General features: G+C 43.0%; 2 protein-coding genes across 5 annotated transcripts in view; one reads left to right on the top strand and one right to left on the bottom strand.

Moving 5' to 3' along the window:
* PPP4R4 (protein phosphatase 4 regulatory subunit 4) overlaps positions 1-11,473 on the bottom strand; it is a 107,836-nt gene extending 96,363 nt beyond the window's left edge. Inside the window, exons 1-2 of one of the 2 annotated variants that reach the window (XR_002803657.2) lie at positions 11,171-11,467; positions 9,766-9,839 (exon numbers count right to left, since the gene is read on the bottom strand). Coding sequence is in view for 1 of the 2 variants with exons in the window: in XM_023628327.2 (XP_023484095.1) it covers positions 9,766-9,839; positions 11,171-11,287 (191 nt within the window). In the remaining variant the exon portion in view is untranslated. Of the gene's footprint in view, positions 1-9,765; positions 9,840-11,170 lie in introns of both variants that reach the window. The other variant, XM_023628327.2, reaches the window with a different exon arrangement.
* Positions 11,113-12,475, top strand: part of LOC100064891 (interferon alpha-inducible protein 27-like protein 2) — a 38,482-nt gene continuing 37,119 nt past the window's right edge. For 2 of the 3 annotated variants that reach the window (XM_001495656.6, XM_070249787.1), the window contains exon 1: positions 11,113-11,204. The gene's annotated coding sequence lies outside the window, so the exon portion shown is untranslated. The remainder of the gene's footprint in view (positions 11,205-12,475) is intronic. The other variant, XM_070249786.1, reaches the window with a different exon arrangement.

Here is a 12,475-nt window from a genome sequence, read left to right as displayed (position 1 = left end):
TTAAATATGTGCAGTTTATTGGATGTCAATTGTACCTCAATAAAACTGGAATAAATGAAAATAGATGTACATTCACCATATGACCCAGCATTCTACTCTCAGGCAATCATCCAAAAGATATGAAAACAAAGGTCTACGTTCTAGGACACAAAAAACTAATCTATAGTGACAAAAAGCAGATCATTGGTTGCCTAGGGTCAGACGGAGGACTAATTGCAAAGGGGCACCACCTGGAGAGAAAATTTTTATAGCTACATGAAGTTTCTGGATGGGAATTTTCCTATACATCCAAAGTAAAACATGTTCTGAACTGCAAACAGATGATTTAAAAGACCAGTAACAACGATCCTTTCCTGCCCACAACTCTGCACCAAGTATTGTGCCCTCTAACATACATTTCCTCTAATCTTCTTAAGAATCCTACAGTGCAGGTACTATTATCCCCAGTTTAGACTAGGAGGCCTGGGCTCGGAGAAGTAACTACCCAAGGTCTTGCAGTAAGTAAATGAGCAAGTCTCAGCCTTCAAGAAAAATCTGGGTCTTTCTAAATATAAAGTATTTCCAATGCAACATACTACCTTCTCAATGCCCCAAATACTTGTTAATTGGGGATGACTTCTACTGAAATTTAAGAAAAACGCATTTGCTTCCTTAAACAAGTACTTCCTTGAACACAAGTATCTGCTGGTACAACGCCATTCATTGCCTGGCAACTGCCTTACACATAATAAGTACTCAATAAATATTTTCTATGTTTTAACCTAAATTCATAAGATTTATTCTAAAGTAACTTTATCTTTACATTACATTACAAATTACAAATCTTTCCCATTACAAACATGTCTGATTTGGAGGAAAAAATTACACTGTAAGGCGCATCCATACACAAGGATATAGGAGATTTTGCAATTATTTCTGACATGATTACCACATACTAGTACTACACAAAGATGAAGCCAAAAGTGGCGACTGTGAGGGACTGAACCTGAACTCTTTCTCCATGCCTCCCACATCTGGCGACCAACATGGCCAACAGAAGTTACCCCAAAATCCAAACATCTGAGTGGAAAGAGGTACAGGCTTAAAGATCATTGGACTTTATTCAACAGGTTAATGCCCTTCATGTGATCCTAATTCTAAGAAAGTTATACCTTTTACCACTTGGTGCAGTCGATACTTTAACGTGTGATGGGGCTACTAAAAAGCCACGACACAACTCTACAAGATGGAGAGCCAAGCGACACAAGTCAAAATGTTTACTGGGAACTAATCAGCTACGATTCAGGACAAAACTCAATCTTCCTGTGTCTCATTTAGCTACTTCCCAAGTGTCGGTATGAACTAATTGTTCGTGAAAATAAATATATACACTCACACAAATATATATACATACATTTATAATATACACACACATATATATGTTCTAATATGGTTACATTGTAGTTACAAAACTTAACCCATATTGTATTCAAATCTGTACAATTATTCATTTTAATATTACCTTATAGTGTTTTATCACAGAAATTTGTAGGTATGTTACATAGCTAATCAAACAGCTACAGTTAAGATGAAAACTGCTCGAATCTCTCATAATTGCATCATGTTATTAAGCTCTAGGTCTTTCCAATGACATGATATGGGTTACTTTTACATTGATGAAAATAGTTTACTTTTTATTTTTAAGCTTTTCCTACAGATCCCATGAGAGCAGTCTGCTTTCTACTGATGTCACAGTGAGAGCCTTGTGAAGCTTCAGTAAAGAGGAAAAAAGAAACAGATGCCTCCCATCGTTGTCTCATAACAAAAGGCAAGGAAAAGGAGACGGGAAATAATCTCTAAACCCCTTATATTCAGAGACCTAGTACTTTTCCAAAACAGAGACTTCAGGGTTTGCCAAGGACTTAAGTAATTTGACCTCTGTGATAATGGAAGATTTACAGCTAGAATCCATTATTTACTCCTCTTAATATGTGAAACAGTGATCCTTCTATCCTGGAACATGAAGATGAAGATGCCTCCAATTCCTACGTAGACAGAAACTTCTATGTGCATCGTCTTCACAGAGGATGATAACCTGGGCAACATTTTTTAAAATGGGACCTCTTGGAGTCATTTAAAGTGCGGCAACTAGAGGTGGTACTCCTAAAAGCACTTCTAACCCAAGAGTTATCTAATGAGTCTAGCAGTAAAAAACTAATTGTAAAAATTTATAGAAACTCTCTTTCTCACAAGGAAATAAAAAGTTAGATGATGTAAGTAAATCATGCACAGAAAAACAGAAACTTCTATGGGCTATTAAGTAGATAGTTCATTATTGATATGCTAGAAATTTATGTACTAGAAAGTTTGTCACTTTTGTTTCCTAAAAACTATAGGTTGAGACCACTCACGCACTGCTGGCAGAAGTATAGACTGATCCAAGCGCTTTGGGAAATTGTTTAGCAGTATCTTTTTTTTTTTTTTTAAAGATTTTATTTGTTTCCTTTTTCTCCCCAAAGCCCCCCAGTACATAGCTGTATATTCTTCGTTGTGGGTCCTCCTAGTTGTGGCATGTGGGACGCTGCCTCAGTGTGGCTTGATGAGCAGTGCCATGTCCACGCCCAGGATTCGAACCAACAAAACACTGAGCCGCCTGCAGTGGAGCGCACGAATTTAACTACTTGGCCACGAGGCCAGCCCCTGTTTAGTAGTATCTTTTAAGCTGGACATATGCATATGCTATGACCAATAATTCTACTTCTATAAAGATACCTAAAAGAAACGCATACATATATTCACCGAAAGACTTACACAAGAATGTTCATGACAGCATTACTCCTCAGAGCCAAAAAAAGGAAAGAAGCCAAATGTCCACAAACAGCAGAAGGAATTGTGGTATATTCACACAATGGAATACTACACACAAGCGAGGATGAACAATTCATTTCTCCATGCAACAATAGGGACAAATCTTTTTTTAAAAAAGGTCGAGCAAAAGAAGCTAAACATAAAACAGTACATTCCACGGTTGCTAATATATAAAGGTCAAAATCAGGCAAACTAATCCGTGGTGTTAGAAGTCACGATAGTAGTTACTCTTTGCAAAGAGTAGGACAAACTGGACTAGGGTAAAAGGGAGGCTACTAGGTGAATACAATAGATTATGTTCTTTTTCTTAAACTGGGTGCTGGTTACAATGGGATGTTCACTTGAGAAAATACAACAAGCTGTATACTAATGATGTGCACATTTCTGCACATGTTCAGAAAGTTTGTTTTAAAAAACAAAGAAAATGCTTATAAGAGTACCTCCCTAACTGAGAATCCTACTTCCTTAATTTCTTTTTTAGTATATAAAGATGAAGGAAGAACAGATCAGACCATGGACCACATTCAATGCAGAGACAAGAGGAATATCACAGGTATCCAAGAATGAAGCAAGATCATTACAATGCACGCTTTGAAAAGGGAGAGGATCTCTCTCAAGAAGGTGTTAAAAGACTCTCCCAGGTAAGCAACACTCTCCATTCCCCTGCCAAAGGGGAGCTGAAAGCTCATAGCTAATAGCCTAGGCTCTAGAATGCCCACAGGCTTCTGCTCTCACTAGCTGAGCTGCAACCAAGAGTCAGATGTGTTTGTTCTCAGACCAGTTTATCCCCATTTCACTTGACAGTGCAATTACATAATTTAATTAAATATTATATAAACATATGAACGCAAAAAGAGTAGTTTCTATGAAAACTAAATTGAAAGTTTTAGAAAAACTCAGTAAATTGCTGAAGAAAACTGCTATGGAAGCAGGAAGAACAAGACAACTTGCAAAACATGAGTAGAAAACCATAAAAATCTAGAGCCATCCTTTCAGACTGCTTCATAAGCATATTTAAATTCTCACTCAACTTTAAAGAAACCTGAATTTGGCATTGTAAGTGCATTCTGGGAGTGATTTATGCAACAAAGAGGATTCGGAACTGTAATCAGCAGACTCATACTAAAGGAAAGGTGGTGGACCTACAACACAAGATTGGCAAACAACTATCTATTTTTTTACACCAAAATGAAATGTTGAAGGTGTGTATCATTTTTATGATTCCCCATGTTAACCAATTTTTTTGAATTAACTAACCAACTATCCATCCCAATTATGAGGAATTAAAAAGGCCTCTCCTGCACATCGCTCCAGAAAACTGGGCAAGCAATCCTGGCCACTCAAGACTGCCCTCAACAAACACACACACACACACACACACACACACACACTCTCACACACACACACGCACACACTCTCTTTCTCTCTCTCACACACACACACACCCCTTACACACCCGCCTCACTGAAAGAGTATGAAAGGCAGAAGGCATCAAAAAAAAGAAATCAAGACAACAGTGAAAGTAAAAAGTGTGGGGATATACAAAATCTTAGCAATAAGAGCATACAAAGGAGTTTTACACACAACCTTTCACGATTGCATAGCAAATAGGATAGGTATTTTTAAAGATAAAACAATCAAAAGCTCGCCAGGCAGCAAAGCAACCACTGGGTTTCTGCCTCAGTACCTCATTGCTACCCTCTTCTAGTCTCGAATGCAAGAGCTCCCAGACGTAAGGAGCAATAGCCACAGTTTACAGCACTTTTGTTTATTTCCAGATTTGCCTGCAGAAATCTCATCCTGTGAGATCACTAGAGGGAGTACTTCCCCTGAAAAAAAAAAAAATGGGAAGAGAAAGAAAAGGGAAAAAGTTCCTAATTAAAGATGCACTTTGGGGCCGGCCAGTGGCCGAGTAGTTAAGTTCAGGCGCTCCACTTCAGTGGCCCAGGGTTTTGCCAGTTGGATCCTGGGCACGGACATAGCATCGCTCATCAGGCCATGCTGAGGCGGCGTCCCACGCAGCACAACCAGAGGCTCTCACAACTAGAATCTACAACTGTGTACTGGGGGCGGGGGGCTTTGGGAAGAAAAAAAAGAAGATTGGCAACAGTTGTTAGCTCAGGTGCCAATCTTTAAAAAAAAAAAAAAAAAGATGCAGCTTATCTGACTGTCCTTAGAAAGCAAAGTGCAAAATGTTCTAAAACTCACAGTGCAAAGTGACAGTCTAAAGGTGATTGTAAAAGTATGCAACATAAACGTTAGGTTAGGTACATTAACCAATCGACGCATTTAATGCATAGCATAAATAGCAAATATTACTTAAGATAAGGTCATTTGGTAAGAAAATATAAATCTGTAAAACAGGCTGACCTTGTTATCACTCAGTTTAAAAATCATAATTTGTGAAGAGCCGGTTTCTGATAAATACTATTAGTAGAGGAAGTTAATAGATATCTATCACAAACTTCAGTTGATATACTTTACTTGCCTGCTACTTTATTAAATTATTGGAAGGCAAAGTTAATACTGCGATCTTCTTTAAAGTCTAAAATGTACCTTGAGCACCTAAGTGGCAAGGAAGTAGGGACTGGGGAAAGGAGACAGAAGGGAATTAACATTTATTGGGTACCTATTCTGTGTCAGGGACTCTACACATAATACAACCACCTTGGGAAACAGGAAATATTTCCATTTTACAGAAGAGAAAACCAGGGCACAAGTAACTTGCCCATGGTCACAAACATAATAAATGGTAGAGTTTGAGGGTATTATGTTAAGTGAAATAAGCTAGACAGACAAAGACAAACACTGCATGATTTCACTCATATGTGGAAGATAAACAAATACACGGACACAGAGAACAGATTAGCGGTTACTAGAGGGGAAAGGAGTTTGTGGGGGGACGGGATGAGGGGTAAAGGGGCACAGATATATGGTGATCCAAAAATAATAACGTACAACTGAAATTTCACAATGTTATAAACCATTATGACCTCAATAAAATTTAAAAAATAAATAAAATAAAACAAATGGTAAAGTAGTATATAACCTTAACCTGATTCTATTGCCTATGATACAAAAAAAGCAGAAGTTGCTTAATTCATCTGGCATTTTGGCCATCTTAAAATAAACAAGCATACTTTATTCCATTAGGAGGTATATATTTATACCACAGCACAGAACAAGAAAGAACGAAAACAGCAAGAACACAAAATATGGCTTGCCCTCCAAGAGCTTACAATCTATTAAAGAAAATGTACACACACACACAAGTTAAGGAACACAAGGCCATGCTTAATTACTACCTGAGAGATACAGCCACGAAGTGATATGGCAGCTCAGAGAAGCCTGGGATCCATGCGGTTTTAGCAGTTAGGAAAGGCCTTATGAAAGATGCAAGATTACAGCTGGATCTTGGAGATGGAAAATGTTGGATAGGTATAATGAAAGGTATTCCATGATGGGGAAAGTTAAGAGTTAAGGATGAATACGATGTATCTGAGTAAGAGTGAAGAGGCTAGCATGACAACTTCAAAAAGAGGAGGACTGAGTGGAAACAACCCAAGAGTCCATCACCTGATGAATGAATAAACAAAACGTGATACAGCCACACAATGGAATACTATTCAACAATAAAAAGGAAGAAAGTACTGACACCATCCTACAACAGGGATGAACCTTGAAAACACTATGCTAAGTGAAAGAAGGCAGACACAAAAGGCTGCATGGCATATAATTTCATTTACATGAAATGTCCAGAATAGGCAAATCCATAGAGACAGAAAATAGACTAGTAGCTCCCAAAAGCTGGAAAGGCTGGGAGAAGTGGGGAGTGATTGCTAATAGGTACAGGGTTTCTTTATGGGGTGATGAAACTGTTCTAAAATTGATTGTGGTGATGGTTCCACATGTCTACGGATACACTCAAAACCACTGCATACTTTAAATGGATGAACTATATAGCATATGAACTAGATCTTAACCAAGCCATTAAAAAGCGATGGCTTGGTGAGACATCATTGCACCGCTAAGACAGAGCCACTTATGCCAAGCTTAAGGGTCTGAAATTTATCTGGTAGGCAGTTAGAGATACATGAGTAAAGATTTAGCTAATGAAAACACAGTATACTACACAGGACTCTTTTCTAATAAAATTCATGTGTTTTAAGTACATTCCTAAAATATATTCCAAAATCACAAAGAAGAGAGAGAACAGGAAAAAGCTGTTGTGATAGGATTTTGACTAAGCCACAAGCTGTGACTATCAGGAAAGTTGTTTTGCTTCAGTGCTAAATGCCACAGATGGGTATATCAGCATTATATTTATGCAAAACCACAAATTCATCTGTGTCAAATCTTCGGATACTGTAATGTTCTAAACTTAATTATGAAAATAGCATTAATAATTGATCTGCCATATTCTAGGGTAAGATAATGAAGAGTGTAATTTGTTTTTCATTAGATGACAGGACTCTGTACATAATTTTTTTTAGATATTAGATTCAATTTAAATGCCATCAGAACCTCCACTGACAGAGCATTTCCTACCAACACTTACACATTTGACTCTGAATTCTAATTTAACATCATATTCCAGGATACTTTTAGTATAAAAATTAGCTAAAGAAACAAATCTGACATTCAAAAGCAGAGAGGAAAAAGAAAATCTGGATATTAAATGTCTAATACAGAGGAAAAAGTAAGGCACTCAAAAATAAACCTGAAAATCATAGGGGGAAAAACACACCAGGGCTCAGTATTAGGTTCTATAGCAATGGGAAGTATAAATGGGAAAAAAAGGAATAGATTACATTTAAAATGGCAGGTTCAACACATGAGAGCAGATGAGGCTTTAACAGAGGCAAAGTGTGGAACATGTCTATTGAGACAGGCCCACGCCCTCCTCTAAACCACAAGGAAGAAAGAGCCTTTCAGGCAGTCGGCGCGTTATCGCGACCGAAGCTGGCCTAAAGGTGAAATCTCACTTTCTCCGAGGAGGTGGTGAAATGGTAGGAACACAAAAGAAGAACTTGGCTGGAGAACCCGTACACAGCCAAGCTAGTGTTCAGTCTTCTGAGTCACCTTGCAAACCTCCTTCAAGGTAGATGAGCCACAAGAAACTAAAGGACATATCAGATCTCTTTTAAAACAGTCTTGCCTAAGAATGAGAGGACCCATCTGTCTCTATAAGGGCTTTGTAAGTTCCAGAACTAGATGAAACTTATGTTCTGTGTCTGAGAAATGCAGACAACTTAGACGACCTGGTTTGCTAACAAACAATAAAAGCAAAAGAGAAAACAAGCTATCCTAAAAAAGAAGGCTTGTCGCTGATATCTAGAATAAGGTATCTGCTGTCACAAGTAAGTAGAGAAAGACTCTCCATTTCCTGACGCTAAGCCAGCGTTTACACGAAAGAAGAGAATTCAGGAGGAGTAAGTCGGAACTTATTTCAAATCATTAATTGCTGTGTGCTAAACTTACCCAAACTTTCATCAATTGTCTGTCTACTCCAAACAAAAGAACTGTGGGAAAAGGCACATGTTTACAGCTATTGTTCACCATATCGGACATGTTAATTATTAAGGAACAAAGTACTTCAACTATAACACAGTAAAATATCAAAACAGGTTAAACGTTGGATCATTCTCTGCGTAAACACCAAAAATATATACTGTTAATTCAGACATAAATAAGAAAGTTTTTCTTTTAAATAAACAGGTAGAAATGATGAGAGAATGCTACCATGGATTACCAAAAGAGATGGGGAAATGGCATCAACACGAGGTCTAAGATCCAGAAACGTTTTAAAGTGATAGAATTATTGGAGAGAACGGTCTGAATTGTAAGCATGCTAAAATTCTGACTAAAATAAGAACAGAACCCAAGATGCCACTAAGAGGCTACAGAATAATTAAGAAAATGGAAGTCATGGAGAGGGGATTTTTTTTTTCCACAGGATCATTCAGTGAATAACATGGGGCTGGAAACATGATCTACAAACAAGAAAGGAGAACGAGAAACTTGCCAGCACCTGAAACTGGCAAAACAGACCTGAGCTAAGGAAACAAGGATGACAAATATCCCAGGGGGGAAATAACACCAGTTTTCCAAATCTGATTCTGAAAAACAAAAGCGAAAACTAACTTGCCAAAGGGGAAAAAAAGGTGCAAGTTAAAGAAAAATTTTAAAACAAATGTACATAAAATGCCTTCAGAAAATTTCTGTTTCTGAAGTATTTTCATAGATATGTTCACTAATGCTCACCACATTAGCTTTTAAGAAGCTAAATCGACAACACAGTTTTTTAAAAGTCAAGAGAAATCTTAAGTATTTGCAATAACCGTTTGCCTTAAGCAAGTCTGTAGAGCTTGTGATATGAAACGTAAATCAGAGTGGGCTCAATTAAATTTTAAAATCTCTCAGGCAAAACTGTGAAGCTCACACAGCAAAAGTAATATAAACAGGAAATCCTGAGCAAGAAATTGAACTACCATCTTTGTGGATTTTTTAATCTATATAATAAATAGCATATAAGGTTCATACACTACAATTAACTTAGAATTAATCACTGGATATTCTTAAGTTTCATCTAAACTTATTGGATCTTACATGAGAACAACCAAAGCTGGAAAATAAAATAAAATAGAATGAGATTCCACTCAAAACATTAACTGTTCTGTTCCTTCTCCTCCAAGCAATATCCTCTAAGTTAGCTATCTTATTTGATTTCAGTTCTCAAATTTATAAGTCTATGTCTAATTCTTAATTTATACCATGATTAAGTGCTATGCATGCACAACTACTCTGTTCAAGCGGTTAAGTGAACCTGAACATAACCATAACATGACATTTCGGAAAGCATTCACAGATGCTGCCACAGAGGACGAGTAGCGATTGCACAGAAAGACTAGGAAATACCTGAGCAGATAGACAGCCCTTTCAATATCACTGAGGTCTTCATCAACTGTCAGTCTTTCTATTTCTTCTGGTGTCTGTCAAGTGTAAAATACAGATTATGCACACAAATACCCATCAGTCTTGCCCTTCGGTGACCCTCCAGGGACCCTATATGAGTAGAGACTAGTGAAGTTTCACAATTAAGCATTATCAGGGAAAACTAACCAAGGGTCTGAGGACTCTAAGCGACCTCGACCACAGAGGTCTCTAATTGTTGGGTTTGGGTGGTAAGAGTTTTGGGGGTTTGGTGTTTTTTGTTTTTACTCTTCTAGCTTCTAGATTGAATCTTGAGAATCACGTTGTGGCTTCAGAACATTGCCGAAATCAATTTTATATGCATATATAAAATTACACATACTTTTTCTCTCTTATACCCCAAGGCTGTTTCTCCAGCATTTTCCACCCCAGGAAATGCTAAAAGGGGACATGGAGGAAGACTGCAGCCCAGCGGGAACGAACAAGACGATATCTGGAGTAGGGGGAGGGCAGGGAATGAACTCCAGGGCTGGAAGGAAATCAGAGATTGGAGATACTGCGGCAGGTGGGAGTGAGAAGAGCTAAAGGAGGGAGTAAGAGGATGGCGGGGGTCCATGAGCCAGGTGTGCCAGCGCGGAGGGCTGGAGCCTCGGGGAGGCTGGCAGGAAGATGACTCTGCGGGCTGGGGGAGCTAGTGGAGGCTGACTCCGTCCAGGGGCCGGGGAGCGGGGTCCCAGCTAGAGTCCCGGAGGGGCCGGGGGGGGGGAAAGGACGTGTGGCGATTCAGGACGGAGGCAAAAGGGTCGAGAGGGTTCTGAAGACCGGCCGCAGGACGACTCCAGGATGGGCGCTGGCTGGGAGGGGAGGGGAGGCCGGGCTGACTTGAGGGCAGGGGCACGCGAGCTTGCTCTGATGGGGGGATGGGACGTGGGGGGTCTCGGGGAAGAGTCGGGGCTGTGTTGACCGAGGTGCCAGGACCGGGGCAGCACCCGGGGGCCATGGGGATGCGGGAGGGGAGGACCCGCGAGGAGCGGGCTGCGGCTGCGGGGCAGCTCCCGCAGGGGCGGGGGGAAGCGGGGCCAGGGCCGTCCGAGCGCGGCGGCGCGGGAGGCGCCGGCGGCCGTTCCTGGGGGCGGGCTGGGGAAGGGCCCGGGACCAGGGGGCCGGCCCCGGGGCAGGGGGTAGGGTCCAGACCCAGAGAACCGGGCCGTGTCGAAGAAGGGGCCCCGAGAGGAGCCAGTTTCGGGTGACACGGGGACCGGAGGAGGACTGAGGGGCCAGTCCGACTCCGAGGGGGTCCCGGGCCGCCTCGGGGAGGGGCCAGGACGCGGGTCGGGGCCGGGGCACGCCGCCGGGCGCCTGCGGACAGCTCCTCCTCCCCGGGGCGCACCTTGAGGCTCCGGCGGACCGGCCTCTCGATGATGGTGAGCTCCTGCAGGTCCTCCATGTAGCCGAACAGGCTGTTCTGACTGAAATCCATCGCGGCGCCGGGCGGCGGCGGATGCATGGACCGCCGGGCCGCCTCGCCGCCCGGGCCGGAGCGGCCCCGGGATGCTGGACGCGCGCAGCCCCGCGGCCGCCCACCAGCAGGACTTTCTCCCGCTCTCGGCCGCGGGAGCCCGGCCGGAGGCGAGCGGGCGGCGGGAGAAGGAGCGGGGCGGCCGAGGGGGCGGGGCGGGCCGGCCGAGGGGGCGGGGCGAGGCGCGCGGGCGGGCTGCGGGGGCGGGGCCAGGGCGGGGGAGGGGCCACCGTGCCCGCCTCAGCCCCGCCCCCTCCCGGGTGCCGCGCGCTCGCGGACCGGACGCAACTGCCGCGCAACATTGCGGCGGCCCCCAGACCCCTCCGCGCCCGACGGGCTCTGCCCTCCACTCCCACTCGCCCCGCCCCCGGCCGAGCGGGTCCCACCCTGTAGCGCCTGCGCAGAGCCTGCCACCTCCCGTGGCCGGCAGAGGCGGGCAGGGGGCGGGGGCCGGCGGCGGAGAGCTTGAACCAATGAGAGGGGAAGTAAACGAGAGGGAGGTGGGCTGGGGTCTTGTTTGACCTGCGGCAATAACTTTCCAGTTATTCGTGGGACCGCCCACCCTAGCCGGCGAGATGCGGTCTTAGAGACCAGCCTAGTTCAGCTCTAGCCCTGGGGGAGGGGTGTGTATCCAAAAAAAGCAATTACAATGTGGTGCATGGTGGGGGGGGATGGAGGATGGGAGGATGGGAATCGAGTCCTGGCGGGGCTAGCATTTGGGGAATGGCAGCGGTCAGAAAGGGGCTGCTGAAGGGGAGGCACTTAAACTGAGTCTTAAGCGATCAATAACTTTCCCAAGAGGAGAGTAAAACCATTTTGGATTGAAGCCTGGGCGCGTTTTGGTTGTGGGACGTGCAGTAAGAGTCGAGCTTGGAGTGCTGGAAGCGAGTGCTTGGCGAGGTGGATGGGAGAGAGGCAGGTCCTTTACGGAGAAAGGCGCTGTTCTGAGCAGCCACGTTGAGTCTTTTGCTTTTGATTCTGTTAGGAATAGGAAGCGATGGAAGGAGGTTGGGGCGATATTTTTGGACCTCAGGGATAAGAGTTATGTTGATCATACTCCTCAGCTCGTTAGAGTCAGCGAGGTCCGTCTCTTTTTTATTTTCCGCTCGTTTCCTCTCCACACTCCCATTTACCCTCCATTTGCACCTCTCTCGTTGTGTTTAAGAATGTCCCAGT

This window comes from Equus caballus, chromosome 24 (assembly GCF_041296265.1).
Source record: "Equus caballus isolate H_3958 breed thoroughbred chromosome 24, TB-T2T, whole genome shotgun sequence".
NCBI classification, from domain to species: domain Eukaryota; kingdom Metazoa; phylum Chordata; class Mammalia; order Perissodactyla; family Equidae; genus Equus; species Equus caballus.
This window is presented reverse-complemented; position numbering and strand designations above follow the sequence as displayed.